At 53.2% G+C, this 17,696-nt stretch overlaps 7 protein-coding genes across 7 annotated transcripts; 4 read left to right on the forward strand and 3 right to left on the reverse strand.

Annotated features, from left to right (window-relative positions):
* Positions 1 to 34: 34 nt before the first annotated feature.
* Positions 35 to 1,465, forward strand: RHO25_010614 (uncharacterized protein; the record flags this gene model as incomplete). The annotated part of the gene is made up of 1 exon (XM_023602482.2): positions 35 to 1,465. One exon carries the CDS (start codon positions 35 to 37, stop codon positions 1,463 to 1,465), a length of 1,431 nt encoding a protein of 476 aa, XP_023451146.2.
* Positions 1,466 to 2,559: 1,094 nt separating this feature from the next.
* On the forward strand, positions 2,560 to 3,571 carry RHO25_010615 (uncharacterized protein; the record flags this gene model as incomplete). Its single annotated transcript, XM_023602481.2, has 2 exons — positions 2,560 to 3,326; positions 3,385 to 3,571. 2 exons carry the CDS (start codon positions 2,560 to 2,562, stop codon positions 3,569 to 3,571), a joined length of 954 nt encoding a protein of 317 aa, XP_023451147.1.
* A 202-nt stretch (positions 3,572 to 3,773) lies between these two features.
* On the reverse strand, positions 3,774 to 4,374 carry ADI1 (1,2-dihydroxy-3-keto-5-methylthiopentene dioxygenase; the record flags this gene model as incomplete). The annotated part of the gene is made up of 2 exons (XM_023602480.2): positions 3,774 to 4,271; positions 4,345 to 4,374. 2 exons carry the CDS (start codon positions 4,372 to 4,374, stop codon positions 3,774 to 3,776), a joined length of 528 nt encoding a protein of 175 aa, XP_023450709.1.
* A 364-nt stretch (positions 4,375 to 4,738) lies between these two features.
* Positions 4,739 to 5,956, reverse strand: RHO25_010617 (uncharacterized protein; the record flags this gene model as incomplete). The annotated part of the gene is made up of 3 exons (XM_023602479.1): positions 4,739 to 5,263; positions 5,314 to 5,816; positions 5,872 to 5,956. 3 exons carry the CDS (start codon positions 5,954 to 5,956, stop codon positions 4,739 to 4,741), a joined length of 1,113 nt encoding a protein of 370 aa, XP_023450710.1.
* Positions 5,957 to 7,135: 1,179 nt separating this feature from the next.
* On the reverse strand, positions 7,136 to 8,332 carry RHO25_010618 (uncharacterized protein; the record flags this gene model as incomplete). Its single annotated transcript, XM_023602478.2, has 1 exon — positions 7,136 to 8,332. The coding sequence occupies one exon, from the start codon at positions 8,330 to 8,332 to the stop codon at positions 7,136 to 7,138; it is 1,197 nt and encodes a 398-aa protein (XP_023450715.1).
* Positions 8,333 to 8,560: 228 nt separating this feature from the next.
* RHO25_010619 (uncharacterized protein) lies at positions 8,561 to 12,295 on the forward strand (the record flags this gene model as incomplete). The annotated part of the gene is made up of 1 exon (XM_023602477.2): positions 8,561 to 12,295. One exon carries the CDS (start codon positions 8,561 to 8,563, stop codon positions 12,293 to 12,295), a length of 3,735 nt encoding a protein of 1,244 aa, XP_023450716.1.
* A 623-nt stretch (positions 12,296 to 12,918) lies between these two features.
* Positions 12,919 to 15,882, forward strand: RHO25_010620 (uncharacterized protein; the record flags this gene model as incomplete). The annotated part of the gene is made up of 1 exon (XM_023602476.2): positions 12,919 to 15,882. One exon carries the CDS (start codon positions 12,919 to 12,921, stop codon positions 15,880 to 15,882), a length of 2,964 nt encoding a protein of 987 aa, XP_023450717.1.
* Between the last annotated feature and the right edge of the window lie 1,814 nt (positions 15,883 to 17,696).

A 17,696-nucleotide genomic window follows, 5' to 3' on the forward strand; every position in this document is an offset into this window, starting at 1 on the left:
CCGCGCCGTGCACACACGCATTACCGACCACGACATGGAACAACAAGCTAATATCAGTGCCATTGGTCAAGACCAGCGTCTGGAGAGTGCGACTGCCGCAATCGCCATACCCGACTCCAGCACAGCCCCTATCGCGCCATTGTCGGCTGACACTGACGACCGTACACGCAGCCAGTTGGCCGCTGCTCATCCGGATGAACGTCTTCGAACCGGACCGTGTCTACTTGTGGACCAGGCCATTGCTGCGATCTCGGGTCAGCAGGTTGGAAAATTGCGAAAGAGATTCCTCCGGTCTGGTGGCGATGTGATTATCGTACTCGATCGGCATGATTTGTCGATATCATGTTGTATCAGGTCTGAGGACTTGCGCAAGGGCTCTGCTGCTACTTACCTACTGGAGCCAGACCCATCTCGAGTTGATGGCATCATCAGATATTTCTGTGTTCTGGAGTCGATCAAAGGAGAGAAGGTACCACGATTAGCCGGCCGTCCACTTTCTCACGAGAGTCATGAGGATGAGCGAGTGTACTCGCATTGCGAAGGCAGTCAGGTTGACTGGGTCAGAGCTTACGAGACCTTCCTACGCATGCTCTCACGCGTGGAGCCCAAACATCATCTTGTCAATTCGTCGTCTGCTCGAGTTGCCTTGCCTCAACTAGAAGCTCTCGGCCGCATCGCTGCTGCAGAGAAGGCCAATATGCCAAGTTCTTCAGTCACGACTGCAGTGAAATTGCTCTTTGCAGAGTATCCGGACATCTGGCCCGCCATCGCAGAGGATCCAGCACGATGGTTGATGATTGCGGAGAACTTCCGCGTTACATCAGTCTTCAAAGAGGCAATCCTTCACTTGGTGGGCCAGTACCCTCGTCTCTCCATTTGTTCGGCGACCTTCACGCCCTCAGAGTCGAACATGGCCGTTATCGACAGGCTAGCTACTCAGAAATACTATCATAATCTCGCCATCGACCACGAGATACTCCTCCTGACATCGAATGATGTGAACACGGACTCTTTGGAATATGCACTCTTAGCTCATTACCTCGACTGGGTGAAAGAGCATCTCCGCATTCACGGCCACGGCAATAGCGATGCGGAACATCCTTCCAGATATTGCGATCACAAGGGTGATGAGCAATGCCTGCAGCCCGCTCACTTCTATCGAATGTTGCACAAAGGAGGAGACCACTACTTGCATGAGAAGTCCGTATTCGAAGCTTTGGGAGAACGCACGGGCGAAAAGCTCAGTTCCGAAGAGCGAGATACTGTGCGCGAGTTTCTCAAAGCTTTGAAGGCAAAGGTCTCTTCGTTGGTGGAGCCCATGGTGAAGTCGTATCTCCAATACGATGGTAGGCACGAGTTGCCGTATCTCACCAATGTGTATCTGAGCGACAAGGACATTCCGTGGATTACTGAGGAAGCTGGAAGTGGCGATGGGAGCGATAGTGATGATGAGATGGAGGACTAGCAAGGCGACTCTACTTCAGCGATGACTTGTTCTGTTTGCAGAGGCAGCAAAGCGTGGAAATATAGCCGCGTCTGCAGGTCTCCAACCTCGAATTGAATGAATTGACTCGATTCTTCATCGATACCTTAATCGATCTACTTTGGAGTGCTTGTGAATCGAAGTTGTTCTTATCAGAGCAACGTGTGTGGTATCTCCGGCAGGGAGGGAGCAATCGCAGAGGCGATATCAAGGGCCAATCAGATCGCGGTTGCCCAAAAGACCAGGCTTCCATAGATAACACGACAACATCACTTCTTCTTTTCTCCATTCCCAGTCCATTGACCTCCTTGTCGTCTTCTCATTCTTCTCTCTACACAATCTCTGGTATTTCTGCTGTTCCCACACCGCATGGCCATGCGTCTGCACAGATCCTCTCGGAGGTGGTCACGCAACGCGGCTAAAAGTAACTCTTACGTCAAGCTTTGCGCTTTGCGACGAGCCAACGGAAGAGGTGCCTGGCCAGCGATCTGACATCTCCGTGCGGGCGCACTCTTTGACGAAGAATGTCATTGTGAGCTTGTGAATCGGCGACGACTCGCAGGAAGGGCAGACGGCAAACAAAGTGATGGAAAATGGCTCAACACATCCAGCGCAAACCGGCCTCGATCGAAAGCGACAGATGCATGATGGAGAGTTCCCTCACACACCTGTTGCGCGGCACGGAAGTCGCTCGGCTGAGGCAGTCCGAGGAGAAACAGCGTTTCCACAGCACGTCACAGCAGAAGAAACGAGGAGACGTCTGCTGTCTCGCTGTCACAGGTAGGAGTTGGGAGGAGAAACAGGTGGTCTGCCACTACTATTCCGTACACACCTGCTATTTGCATTTCCTCGACTCGTCGACGATCCCCTTCCTTGACGCGCTCTTGACGAAAGCTGCACCCGCGTTACCGCTATAGAGCCGCACTTTCCTGTGGTTCCACATCCTTTGTCTCTACCACTGTTTCCTACGCCTTTCTCTTTCTTCTCGCCGCAAGACTGACAAGGGAACTGCTCTCACACGCCAAGAACAGCCAGACAGCCGATTTGCGGCTCTGCTCGAGAACCGGCAAGACAACATGGTACAGTCAGAAGTCGCGAAGCAATTCCTGGATTTCGACATCGACAAATACATCAACCCATACATCCCGCACAACCGACTATACATTCTCCCAAACTTCGCATCGCGATGGCTCGGATACCGACATGAACCGCAAAAGGAGCCCTGGCAAGCCCTGCAATGGCCGATCACATTTCTGGCGACTGTCGCTGGGTTATGTCTCGTCGGCGGAATAGGAAACCACGCGCCTGGGATTCTGGCATGGCATCCGCCTGTGATTATCGCATCGCTGGGTGCAAGCGCTGTGCTGGACTTCAATACGATCAAGTCGCCGCTCGCGCAACCCCGAAATTCGATTATTGGAAACACATTAGCTGCCATCAGTGGTGTGGCGATCGCGAAGCTGTTCCAGCATAACTCGAATTTCAACAACATCCAATGGGTTTCCGGAGCTGTGGGATGTGCGCTTGCGTCGTGGGTCATGAGTCTTACGAACACGATCCATCCTCCCGGAGGTGCGACGGCCGTGCTGGCGTCCACGCAAGTTGAAGTTATTCGAATGGGCTGGAGATATGTGCCGATTGTCTTGCTTGACAGTGTCCTAATGGTTGTTGTTGCGTTGCTCTTCAACAACATCTTGCGGCAGTATCCGATGTACTGGTGGAGTCCTGGAAGCGTCGGAAGCACACTGCGTAAGGAGAAGCGGGAGGAGAAGCACGGCAAGGAAGGAGAAGAGAAGGACGAAGAGAAAGGCGAGCGACAGAAGCCTTCTTCGGACTCTGGCAGGTAAGCTTTTAGCCATGTCTCTTGTCATATCGTGGCCCTATGCTGATCCCGAACATAGCGACGACAACACTCTTCGAAAGGAGCTCAGCGATCGCGTCGACTTTGTGGACGGCCTGGAAGAGATTCAAATCTCACCATACCGAATCACATTGCCTCGACATGTGAAGCTGGATGACCACGAGATCATGCTTCTGCAGAACCTACAGGAGCGTATCCGCATGCATGGCGAGATTAACGCACCTTGAGTCTGTTGCTAAGAGATACCCATTTGCTTATTATAGCATCAGCGACACTTCCCAGTAATTTGTATCGATAGTAGTCATGAGCAGCATGCAGCGTTCGACCAGCCTAACGCAATTTACGAATTCATGAACTTCGTTCTCCGATCGTATCTGACATGTGTCTGCACACGCACTCCTTCCCTATTCATAACATCTCCTCCATCGCCTACGCAGAAATCGACTCCCTCATCTTCAAATACTCCTTCCTATACCCATTCGCATCCGTCTCCTCCCCCCGATTAAGAGGCGTCCACTTCGGATCCTCCTTAAACAACCTCATCGCCTTGGTATAATTCTTCTCATCCGTCGTAAACCGATGATAAATCCCCGCGGGCATAATCATCAAATCTCCCTTTTCCAATTTAATCCTCACCCACTCGTCCTCTTTATCGCGGACATCGAAGTAACCTCCGCCATCGAGGATGTAGCGAATTTCTTCATCTTCGTGGAGATGTTCGTGGAAGAAATTTTTCACTTTTTCTTCGTAGTTGGGGAGGAGGGTGGGGGAGATTTCAATTTCGTCGCGGTTTTTGTATTGGCGCGTGCTGGCTATGCGGTTTACTTCGGCGAGGTTGTTGGGGAGTTCGTAGTGGAGGATGCCGAGTTTGGCGAGGTAGGCGGGGTCGACTTCGCGGCCGCTGTCGTGGGGTTCGCGTTGGTCGCCCTGGTGGTGGTGTGTATTAGTCGCATGGTCTGTAGAAGTGCCAGATGCGGGGTGGTGGTGGTGGTGGACTCACGGGAAGGTTATCGTACCAGTAGGCCCTCATTATGTCGTGTGTCGGGTGTCGTTGTGGTCGCAAGTGATGCTCAGAGTGTTCCTTGGAGTGATTGACAGTGGTAGGTTCTCAGAAGGTTCTTTTCTGGTGCAGGTGTTGGTTGGGCTTCTGTTAACTGCTCGCTGCAAACTTTCCGTAATCGCGACAGCGAGACCCTGGGCTTTGGAGCGATGACGTGCCCAGCTGAAGGCTCCACCCTGCCTCAAATGTCGCACGTGTTTGGCTCCTTCCTTCCGATCGTCGAGGGAAGCCACACACTCTTGAAGTGAGGTCTATTGTAGATATGCTCAGGCCAAATCGTCGCCAGCGGTCACTTCTCTAGGAAAGCAAGTTGCTTGAAGCGAATGAACCACGCTCAATCCCACTCAGAGATTTCTCTGACAAAAGGTCCTTTGATGCGAACCATGTCCCTTCCTAGCACCGGACTCTCCAATTCATGCCAAGGCTGATTTGGTCCAGCTTTGCACTCACTGAGACACGAAGCTCTGTCAATCAGTTCTTGAGCCGACAGCTTGTACCCGTAGGCGTGTTGTGCCAGGCCCACGACAGACGGAAGGCAAGCACAGATAATTGCCACGCCGCATTCGATTGTGCTCCAGAGGCAGACAGGATTGTATGCGAACGTAAGGTTGTCCGTCGTGTCCAGCTGAATCACGTACTGGAGCCTGACGATAGAGCAACTTGTGAGAAAGAGGCCAACGGAGAACATAGTCCCTACTATGAGCTTGTCCCGAAGCGAAAGGTCGAAGGCGAAGAGCTTTGGAAGGGGCAGAAGGCAGATGATGAGATCTTGCACTGTGTTGAAGGCTGCCAGGGCTAGTCCATGGGCGTTCAGATCGATGCAGGTTCCTTCGTGTTCGCCATCCCATCTCAGCCAAGTCTACGCTTTGTCAGTATGAGATCTTCCCTATCAGACATCCATCTGCGTACAAAATTGATAGGGTTGCATTCAAAGCCCAAGGTGAGGCTCATCACGACCGCGTATGAGGCCAGGATGATAATCATACCAGAACACGCCAAGCGAAACCAGTCTCTGCGAACAATGGGATCCGCTATCCATACTCGTAGGTACAGAGCCAGGATGGAGATCTTCGTCATACTCATAATCCAGACGTACAGGAATTGGCCGACCCAATAGGAGTACATTATGTTGGTGATGTTCTCGAAAGGAAGCCGCCAGATATCCCGACCAAGACCCATCCGTGTGAGCTCGTGAGTGATCACGCTCAGTGGTATCATCAAGAGAAAGGCCAGCGCAATTGTATGGTCATCTGCACCGTATCCACTGCCGCTCACAGAGGGCGCTCGGAAGACGAAGCGTGCAACGACCGCCATCAGAACGATCGCAAACAGAGCCCAGGATGCGTGCTTGGTGGTTTCACCCTCGTTGCGCGCAGGTATCTCGCATGTGGTTTCCCGCACACGGTATGCGACTACAATCAACATCCAGGTCAGCATCCTTTCGAGTGGATTACGCTTGCCACATACCTAGGAAGTCCTTCACTGAACACGTTTGCTTAGTGCACGCTTCAAAGTTCTTGCTGTATGTCTGGCTTTCGCATAGGCACTTCATATCTGCTCGAGCGCATCCTGATAACGACAGTACTGTCTGATCGCAAGCCACCTGTTCGAAAGCTGTTAGCACATTGGTCGTGCCTCAGATGGATCGATACCAATAGACCCACAGCACACGGTGCCAGCTCCGACACAGGGAGTTGTGAATGTGCGACTCGTGCGGAGAGGCTGGCCACGAGAAAACCCACGAGGGGCCAGAACCTCATCTTTGAAACAATGCGCGAGCACGGTATGCTGTTTGAAGCCGCAGGAAGGAAATTTCGTCAACAATGATAGAGAAAGAACGTGTGAGGGCAGGAGTGGGACACGAAACACGCGAGTTCAATAATACCATTGCAGCACGCATGTACCGACCGTTTCTTGAACCTTATGGCTCGGGCTTGGGCAAAAATCTGCCCACGAGGTCGAGAAGAAATACCGAGCGGCGGCTTTTTCTGGCACTGTGCATGCAGTGGAAAGCGAGTCGAAGACCACCCGAGGCTGACACGTTCGTGAAAGATAACGTCGAGAGCTGACTCGCAAGTAGTAGCCAAATGAGAGCGATGTCAATGACTCGAGCCACCGCGCCCACCACAGGGTCTATGGAACGAGCAGGGCCATGTTGATGGTTTCACAGGTCGAATGTGATTTCTCGACTACAAAATGTATTGATAATTGACTCCGGTCTGGTCGATGAGCCTTTTACAAAGCCATTGCTATTCTTGAAGCTGCGCTTGAGAGGGTTCAGTCGGTCAGAGTCAGTCGCTCGCATGAAAGTGCATGTCTAGAACGTGCTTCCAAGTCATGTGTGCGGTGCCATATGAAAGCCAATGAGTATCCTGGCGCTCATTGTGTCTTCGTACGTCGTCCATCACTGGTCGTCTGGGCGAGTACCTCCACCCTGTGTTGGCAATTCCGGCCGGAATTTGGCGAGCTTGATGCCGTATTGCTCTTCGCAAGCCAATTTCTCCCCGAGGAATGATATACCAGGTAAAGTCCTCAAAGCTAATCAAGAGTAGCGAGGCGTTGCACAGCCTTGCGGTGGGCTTCCGCAGCCCAGGCACTCCCGTCCTCGAAGCGCCTCACAGCGAACGTTGATGGTGGCTCACGATGCCCTACCGTGAGGCCGTGTGGAAATGTAAAACCTGTCTTAGATCAGGCTGCCATGGTCCTGATGCAAGAGAAGCGTGCTCCGCACTCAGCCCTTCGCATCCTTGATGGCCACTCCGGTTCTCACTGTGCCGATGAGACCGCCAGTCTGAATGCTCTCGCTGCCACCGCCACTAAGACGGTATTCGATATCGGCCAGACCTTCCATCCAGGCCACTCGGGTTTGAGCAGGAACTTCTACCTCACTGAGCTGCTCGCCCAACGCAGTCAAGATATCAGCCAGTGCCAGCCCTTTCGCTTTCTTGAGTGTATTGATTGTGTTCATGCAGCTGCCAACGTTCTTTGTGTTCAGAAGCGTCTTCATGATAGTCTGAATGTCTGCTGGATGAGGCGCAGCGATGCAATCATATATGGTTTCCTGTGTAATGAGGTCTCGCTGAATATCCTTATTCTCTTTCACTGGCTGTCCAGGGATATGAAGTGGAGTCGATGAAGCGTGACAAGCTTGCAGGACGTTCAGCGCACGCCGCATGTCACCTTTGCTCAATGTGACCAAAGAATCAATCGCTGTCGTTTCAATGTTGACATTCTCTTCTGCAATGACCTTTTCTACGAGTTGGCGGATGTCGGCGTCTTTCAAGGGCGAAAATCGAAATCGAGTGCAACGCGACAAGAGTGCTGGGCTGAGCTTGTGCGTATAGTTGGCAATAATGCAAAAGCGAGTATTGGCCGTGTACTTCTCCATGATCCGCCGAAGTGCCATTTGTGCAGTGCTCGTCATGGCGTCTGCTTCATCGAGGATGATCAGCTTGTAGTTGGCAATGCTGCTGTCGTCTCGTTGCGTTTTGTCGAAGCTGCCCGCGAAAATCTGCTTGGTGGAAGAGAATGTTTTGATCTGTTCCCGCACAACGTCGATGCCTCGATCGTCGGATGCATTCAGCTCGAGCACCATCTGGCGCATGTTCTTGTTGCCATAGATGCGACGTGCCAAAGCGAGCACAGTGGACGTCTTGCCGGTTCCTGGAGGGCCGTAGAGCAGCAGATGGGGCAGCCGATTCGAATCGACGAACTTGTTGATGGTGGCGAGAATATCGTGATGACCTGACACGTCCGACAGCGAATTAGGGCGGTACTTTTCCACCCATGGCAGGTTATCCTCTGCTTCCACAGGCAGGTTGGCGGCGCTACGTTTGCCTTTGCTGTTTGCGGCGGAGGAGAAGGTGATGTCGGCGGTGGATGCCTTGACGGGGGCATCAATGTCCATTTCATCCTCGATGTCCGACATGATTGCGTAGGTGCGGCGTGTGCAATGCTGCGTGCGGCTTGCTCGTTCAGTGCAGTGTGAGGGAGGCGCACAGAATCGGACGACGCGTCTTGGGCGCGTCGTGATGACGGCTCCACTTTGAGTTCGAAGACCCTGTGCCCATGCACAAAAGTGTAGGACCGCATCACGTTCGCCTCTTCGCCGCAAGTGACAGTGCTCGCGTGCCATCGATACTCGCCCTGCGCATCAATGCTGGCCCGTACAGCCCGGTCGCCGGCATGGACCAAGCAGGCCTACGTGTGTCGCGCATGTCGTCGGCAATGGCAGATTGAGCGAGCATACCAGCGACGATGGAACAGCCAGAACGCACAGAGCTCGGGCTTGCTCTCCGACGAATGGTTCGCCATCAACGACATCAATGAATCTTTCGGCGATCATAAAATAGGCTCCCCGCAGCGACCGAAGGAAAAAGAAGAAGGAGTGCAGAAGAACAGTTCAAAAGACAACAGGGACGGCAGAGTTGCCGGACCAGATGGCGTGGCAGGGCAAGACTTTGGATCTTTACAGAGTTCGCTATCCGACTCGCTTCCTGCAGCGGATCGTCGAAGACTCAAAGAGACTCGGGTAGCCAACGAGATCTCTAAGCGGAAAGATGCCGGCTTCAAGGCAGCCTTCCTCTCTGGGGAATCACGGCATCGAGATCGCAGCACAGCTCGGACTGGGGCCGTGGCCCCCAACGAAGATATAATGGCGACCTTGATGCGCGACCTACAAGCAGAGGCGAGGATCAAAGCAGTGGAACAAGACTTGGAAATTGGTCGATCACTGGGAGAGGTTGAAGACGATGATACAGAATCCAAAGTCTCACCTACCCGGCGGGATGCTGGGCCGAGACCGTTTCCGAATTTTCGAGGCGGACCATCGCAGACCGTCGCCAGTGCCATAGCACCCGCAAGCAAGGCATCTGAAGTGCCAAGCAGTGACTCTGCGCCGCCGAAGGTCTGGAAGGCCAAAACATCGCCTGCAGAACGTGGACTAGGTGGCTCAATCACGCCTAGTGACCTGTCGGGGAGGCCCACCTCCCTACTCGACCGCCACAGGGAGACACAGCCTCGTAATGCATGGGGCGCGAGCGATAGCGCATCATCTAGTCTTCCGTCAAAGGTCACATACAAGTCACTCTCCGAAGCTGATCGGACATCGGCTCCGAAACAAGCAGCAGGCACACCTACTGGAGCACGTCCATTTGGCTTGGCTGCTAAAGTGAAGGCCATGTGGAGAGGTATCTCGCAACCTACCGCTCAAGATGGGTCGCAACCATCCGCCAACCAGAAGCATTCACCCAAAGCTGAGCAGCCCGCCGGCATTGATAGTCTGCGCTCACGACTCCTCAGCAGTTCTGAGCTTAGTGGCAGTTCAAGTGGAGACGGCGAATCAACAGTTCGTCGCGATGACTCTGAGGAAATTGCGCCTGTCGATAACGCAGCCACAGAAAGCCTTCAGAAATTACATGCTAGTAGACTTCGGACCTCTGACAACGCCGTCGAGGAGCTGTCACAAACCTCGGCGGAAACAGTTGTATACTCAGACGCAGAGGAGCGCAGGCTACAACAAAGAATTCGAGATCTGGAATCAAAACGTCCTTCGGGTCGAAACAGGGCGACGCGTAAAGATCGTTTGCGTAGGGCGCGACAGCTTCTGTCCAAATTACGCGCTTCTCGTGGCGAGAGCCTGGACGGCAGCGATGGAGCCACTGCGCATGCGTCTCCATCCAGGCCGGACCCTCGGGAATCAATGACCATGTCCGCAGTGGCGGAGGAGCAGTCCGACAACAATGGTGGATCCGCAAACATGGTTGTTGTCGGCAATGACTCTGCAGATTTACAGGCTTCCGGCGCCAGCACAACTCCAGTTACTGGAAAATCACTTGGCGAGGCTATGAGAACTGGCACAGCAAATTCAAAAACCACACACAGGCTACGCAGATTAACGAGAGCCAGCAACGAGGTTGTTCTTGATATGCGCAGATCAGCGACGATCGAGAGTGAAGTAGCCACGCAACATACAGATCCAGTCGAGAATGATGACGAGGCGGAAGAAAGCTCGCAAGTGGATGTGCTGTCGGTTCAACCCTCTGAATTGCAGGTGCAGCCTCTCAACATACCGCAGCCGCCCGTGCCTTACCTCGAATACGGCTTGGATAGGGTGCTCTTCAACCCAGGCGTCTATCAGCTGCAGGATGCGGCGTCGCGTGTTTACAACTTTGACCCTTATCTGCAAAAAATCATGCCGGTTGAACAGTTCGATTTCAATTCACTGAAGGAATACAAGACTTCATCTGAGGATACTGCGCTTTCTGCGATAGCGAAGCAGGAGAGTGCCCGATACATTGGCTCGACATCAAGCATGACAGGATCGCTCGCGCACTTCCATTACCTAATCTCTAATTGGCGACCTCTGGGCTTGGACATGCTATCCTATGGGTACGCCGGCGGCAACAAACCGCCGATTGCAGAGTTCACAAAGATCAATAAGGCGCCCAGCGCGATCTTTCTGAGGTGGCAGGATGGTTGCTACGCCATCGATGCGGACAAGGAATTCGATAGCGGGAATGTACTGATGCTGTTGGGCAAGTCCTTGGAACTGCTTCTCACATTGCCGAAAGACGAATACGAGAAGTACCGCAAGAGTGATCCGCGGATGGTGCCAGAAGAGCAACGTCTAGCACCTGAGAGCTATCAGTACAGTACGATGGGTGACTTTTTAATGCGATCCCAGCTTGACGCACATGACCCTCGGTTGCCTGGTAATGGCACGTTCGATCTCAAGACCCGCGCGGTGGTTTCTGTGCGCATGGCGTCTCACGACCATGAGCCTATGACTGGGTATGAGATCTATGGCAACCACGGGCGGTGGGGCTCCTACGAGAAGGAGTATCATGACATGGCGCGTGCTACAATGCTCAAGTATATGCTTCAGGCTCGTATGGGTATGATGAACGGAATCTTCGTGGCATACCACAATGTCAAGAGAATGTTCGGATTTCAGTATATCCCCATCTCTGAAATGGACAGGATTCTTCACGGACAGCCCGACACCTGCCTTGGAGATCAGGAGTTTAAAGCTAGTCTGAAGATCTTGAACGATCTCTTGAACAAAGCAACAACGAAATATCCGGAACAGTCTTTACGGATTCACTTCGAGACGAAGCCTGCCATTGGTGAGACGCCGGCTGAGCTGCATATGTTCGCTGAGCCGATGATTGAGGAAGAAATCAGAAAGATTCAAGACAAGCCAAAGGAAAAGATTGCGGAGTTTGAGCGGAAGATCATGGGCAAGGAGGACGTTCAAACGGTCGACGAGACGGACAGTGCTGGAAAGGAAACAGTGGAAGGCTCTTCCGAAGTATCCTCTGCAGGTTCTCGCCAGCCTGGCGATGATGCTACTGCACTCGCTCGCAGCAGACTTGACTACAAGTCGACTGATACGCCTGCAGACAAGCCGTTCCTGAACGAGGTGCAAGAAACCGAGACCAGTGAGCTCAGGCCTCTGTTCTATGCCAAAGTCGTGGTCCAATCGCGAGTCAACGGTTCCATACCAACTGAAGGACGTCCTCAGAACCTCAAAGCCAGCGACACATGGGAGCTCGATTACCTCATTCGGGAAGCTGAGGTCTCAAGACACGTGTGGGCGCTGTACGACGACACCCGCGCAAGGCGAAAGGCGGCATTGCACTTTGATCGAGAGGAGGCAGACGCGGCAGATGGCGAAGGCGAGGGCAAAGTCAAGGAGACAGACCATTTCATCGAATTCTTGAAAAACATGAGCAGGAAAGGAGAGATAATTCGCGAAAAGCAGGATCTGGCAGATGCCGAGAGCGGTCAGCCGGTGGTCAGAGTTGACGAACCACTGCCTCGTCACCGCGAGAAGATTGAGACGTTGGAAGACTATCTTGCATGGATGTACAAAAGGGAGCAAGCGTAGACGGTGTACAGCCTCCAGCGAGGATTCTTGAAATGTACGATAATTGCATAGCGCGGAGTCGGTACGTGGAGTGAGAGATGCTGATGAGCATTGATGATGTAGTAGCACGACTATACGAGCAATAGCCCTGTGGAGGCAATGCATGGCGAACAACCACGCTCGCGGTTGTGGTTCGTGGTTCGGCTGGTCGGCACTCTTGGCATCCACCTGTTCCAGCCGCGTGCTTGGGGCGAGGCGAGGGTCCCCAAAGTTTAGCGGGCGCAATGCCCCTGATGAATAATGTGATGATGATGTTTTGCGCTGCGCAAACGATGGCCTAATTTCCATTGTGGGCGGGAGTCGGGACGCGCACGTTTGGCAGCCAAGCACAATTTCGCGAGGAGAAGAAGACAAAAGCGCTGCGTGGGCGCGCGGCAGTCGTGCGAAACTAGTGCCAGCGCGACTTCACGCATTGCCCTTCGCGACACCACCCTTCAGCCCTGCAGCCAGCCAACCCGGTCGTCCTCCCGGCAGGGCTTCAATCAGAAGCAACACGCGACACAGGGCAAAGCGCATGTTGGGCTCCCAGAAACCACTACTCCTTCTCCCCGCGACGCAGCCACGTCCCCTACAAATCATGCACCATGGCCGAAACTGCCTCCCCGCCCCCGAACGCGCCCTCGCGCTATAGATCGCAACGCCAGCGAAATGCGCCCGTCGAAGGAGACCCTGTGGTTCCGCCCCTCCCCAGCTCTCCGGGCGCGGAAGACAGCGAACTCGTCCGCAGCAAATCGCGCTACCACCGGAAGCAAGCCCCCGCCGCGACAACGACCACCTCCCCCGAGACAAGGCCGGTGACGCGAGACCAGCATGGCGAGACGCCGTCGCGGTACCGCAGCAAGCACCGTAGTCCGCCATTGAAGCCACTCTACCAGGAGCAGGTCGTGCAGGCTCCACGACTGCAACAAACGAGAACTACTTCGAGCGAGAACAACACCAAGACACGACACATAACTACGCCTCCAGCAGGACTGGGCGCACAGGAATCCAGACACTTTAGCAGCAGCGGCGATGAGCGGGACTCAGACGCAGACAAGCGACAGCACTCCACAGACACAGCCCCTAAATCGAGACACAGCGACCAGCGACAGCCCATTCCGACCTCAGTTCCAGCTTCAATGCCCTCTCCTACGGGTGAGCTCTTCCCGCGCCCCATGGAAGTCGAACCTCCCCGGGGTGACGGCCCACCGCAATCAGGCCAAATAAGAGCAACGAACAGCATGGCCGATATGTCGCATTATAGCGATGAGGATAGGGGGTGTTTCGGTGGCTTGTTCAAACGCAAAAGAGGCGATATGGCAGTGCCAGCTGTCGAAAAGTCCAATCACACTTCACCTGCCGCTGCGAAATCTCATGAGCCAATTCGTCCAGGAGGTGGTGGGGTGGTGCCGGGCATCGATGCGCCCAAGTCGGCTGTGAACGCTGGTGACCGAAGAGTTCTTGTGGAGTGTCAATCTTCTCAGAGATGGTTTGCTGTGACGCCGGAGACTACATCAGTGGACATTATCAAGACTGCAGCCACTGTCATGTCTGAGCGCATTGACATCAAGTCTGCATTGCTGGTCGAAACTTTTAAAAGCGTGGGAGTGCAACGCCCGCTCCGGCGATACGAGCAGATCAGAGATGTTCTGAACAGTTGGGATGACGATGCGCAAAACAGACTCACACTGGTCGATCCGGGATCGGGCACCATTGAGCCAGAATTGACGATAACAGGCGCGCCAAAAGAACGACCAGAAGGTGATACCTGGCCGCTCATGTGTTCAACCAGACCCGGAAAGTGGGAAAAGCGCTTTGTGACGTTGAAGCCCGAAGGCCAAATTGTTTCACACAAGGATGCAGACAAGCAGAAAGACCTGGTCAATGTGTGCCACCTCAGCGACTTCGACATCTACACTCCCACCACGGAAAGGAAGAAGGGCAAAATAAAGCCACCTAAGAAGTATTGTTTCGCAATCAAGAGCCAGCAGAAGACCAGCATGTTCGAGTCCACGCAGGATTTTGTGCACTTCTTCTGCACGGGAGACCCAGTGACGAGCGATAATTTTGCCAAGACCGTGCAGAGCTACCGCAGCTGGTATCTGGTAAACGTGCGCGGCGTTGGTCAGAAGGAGAAGCCGGCCGCGGCACCTCCAACTCTTCCACCGCTGAGTTCCGGAGATGCCAACACCCGTAGCACAAGCATTGAGTACAAGAAGAGCCATCGTCCGCAAGAGTCTATGGAATCGCACTATCAGCTCGGTTCTTTTAGGCCTTTGATGGATGCGGAAGCCTTCGAGAAGCGTCGCTCATCAGGAGGATCGGAAACAGGCATGGCGGGCTCAGGGGGCTTCACAAAATCTGCGAACCAATTTGATACTAGCGTTCCGCTCGAGAAGCGAAGCAACACTGTCAAGCGATCGCATCCACCTGGCGCCATGGCGAATCGTGGCGTGCTTGCTGAAGACGAGCCATTGGCAAATCTGGGCCGAAGCGCATCTGTCAGTAAAACAAGACCGTCATCGGACCAGAAGCGGATTGACAGTTCTGAATTCAAGGACACCGGTCTCCTCGGGAGGAATTACTCTCAGAGACGGAAGGAGAACGAGCAGCGTGAAACAGCCTTCACAACCGGTCCCAACTTATTGAACGGCGGTCTCATGGGTCGTGACGACTCATTCGGCAGTGGCGACGGACTGCAGAGAAGGACATCCACAAGGAAGCACACCAGTAACGGCGAACTCAAGCGCAGCGGCTCCACTCGTGACCATCATCGAAGTGGGGGGCATGTGCGTGAAGGCTCGATCGAGCTTGGGAGATCAAGCTCAAGAAGAGAAAAGCCGAAACCACTGGTTGACCTGACGCCGGCATACAAGGAGCCACCTCAACACAAGAACAAAGGAAAAGGACACAAGCCCGATCGGCTTGGAAACGGAGGACTGATCGAAGCCGCGACGTCACCTGAGGATCCACTCAATATACCACAGGGCACGGTCTTCAGACACACAAGCGGAGGTCAGCAAAGCCAAAGAGTAACATCTGGACAGCAAAGCTCAGGACTTATCGATTTGACGCCTCAGCACAAAGAGCCGATACATCACGCACGCAAAGGCAGAGGCTATGTTCCGGAGAGTGGCGGCCACAATGGCGGTCTCGTTCACAGTGCCTCGACGCCAGAGGACCCCCTAAACTTACCACAAAACCACGTCTTCCGCAGTGCGCCAGAAGGCCGAAGCACCTCAGGGGGATTCTCGCAACCTCAAGCCTCGCAGTCCCTACAACGAGGTCCATCGGTCCGTAAACCTCAAGCAGAAGCTTTCACGGGCGAAGGTCTCCTTGCTTCTGCTGCCAACCGACAAGGCTGGGGAACGAGCGATAAGGGTCGAGGCGTGATTGATGGAAGCCGCGCGGGAGGCAAGCCCCTGGTCGATATCAACTATGATAGCAATTACGCGAAGGGCACGCTGTTGAACAAAGTCGAGAAGTCACAGGGCGGTCCTGTGCAAGCCCCCATCATTGATCGGGAGAAGAGGGATGAGGTTGATATCAAAGTGGGAGAGAGATTTTGAAAAGAGGGGGCCACTTGTTTTCGTTTTTGTTCTTTTGCATTTCGTGCATTGCTTATCAGCGGCAGCAAATTTTTCTTTCTCGTTTCTTTCCGTGTGTTAAGGTGCAAGGCCCGGGATGGCCATTCTGCAAAAGAGAAGGGGCATACCATTTTTTGCGGTCGAGAGGAATTTTCGCTTCTTCCTACTTTTTTTGTTCCTCGATACTATATACTATGTCTCGTACAAGGAGGTTTCTTTTCCATTGTTTGAATATACTCAACGGCAGTAACTCTGATACTCAGTCAGGACAAATATGGCATATAGCTAAGATAATGCTTGCTTGCTTGCTCGGAGGTCTTCAGATCGAAGTCGGTTTGCAGCACAGTGTCGAGAAAAGTGTCTGGTATGCGTGCGATCACAGAACAGAGATGTGCATGGCAAGCGACCTATGACCTACAAACTCACCTACCTGGCTCTCTCGCGAGCAACTGGGATTTTCGGGCCGGTGAGCATTGCTCATACCCATCGAAGCTTTCTACGAAACATAAGATTGCAGGACTCAATGACGAGCCGTTCTCAATGCTCGATGTACACTCAAGCGGCATGATACGAACAAGAATGTTCTAAGGACGACCTGGATGCTACGACCTGTTTCAAGATGTAACCCAAGGCTATTTTTGAGCTGGTATTGCTTTTGAGACATGTGGTCCAGCATGATGGCTCGGGATCTGTGGAATGCTCGAACCATGAATAGATTTTCTCTACATTCCTTTTGCACACGAGGTTTGGGGGGTCCAGACCACGTTGGTGAGCATGTTCTTTGTGCGTGGAGTTGAGAACGTGAATGCACAGAATGGGTGGATATGCACAACGAGGTTGGAAGTGATATGGAAAAATTGAGTAGTACTCCTTGGCACATTGCTATCGTAGAGACCTAACCTCGAAACCATTCAAAGGATCTATACAGCACAAACAGAGTTCGATAGTGCATGGTTTAGCGTGTGCTTAGATCCACGACACTGCATTGCCTTTGCCCTCTAGCATAGAAACCAGTATGGATCGGTAGATAGAACAATCGCGAAGCAGCGTAGAAGATAGGCGAACGAACGAAACGGAACTAACACCAGCCTATCGTTCCACCCACGCTCCATTATCGTTCAGCCACCGCATTCGAACTCGATTGCGTGTCTACACCGGGACAAGCACGAGTCCGAGGGACACGCATGAGCCGTACGATGTAATGCATACACATTGCATGATCTATGCAAAAGCTCGCAGGCGTGGCAGGAAACTGCAATCGATCACACTCAAATTCTCTCAACGAGAAACTCCCGATATTGCGTAGTTGATGAAGCAACGTGAGGTCACGAAACTCGCATGCATGCAATGCACGACCGGCACGACTCGCGAAAGCACAACACTATTTCTGGGGTCCCGCCACTCACCGCAATACCTTTTGCCGACATTGATCGGCAGCCACACGTTTTTGATCCTTCGGAAGTGATTCGATTCAGGTACGGGCTGAGTAGGTTCGGCTTGAGCTCCGCTCGCGCAATTCTTTTGATCGTGGCAGATGTGGTTCCTGCAGTGATACGGGAAATACCGCATAGTGAAAGGTGTGCGAGAGGGGAAAATGCAGTTGAACACCCACATGGTGAACTTGCGCAATATGCGCGATACAGTATCCTCTTTATCTGTTCTGCGACAGGTGTGGTACTGCAGGGGATAACAGGTTCAACGAACCAGTAGTCACACCACTGCGACCAAACTTCCTATTCATTTCGTCGTTCCTTTCCGACTCTCTCAAATAATATTGTCGTAATTGATGCATGCAG

The sequence above is a fragment of the Cercospora beticola genome, chromosome 7 (genome assembly GCF_033473495.1).
Source record: "Cercospora beticola chromosome 7, complete sequence".
Taxonomy (NCBI): Eukaryota; Fungi; Ascomycota; class Dothideomycetes; order Mycosphaerellales; family Mycosphaerellaceae; genus Cercospora; species Cercospora beticola.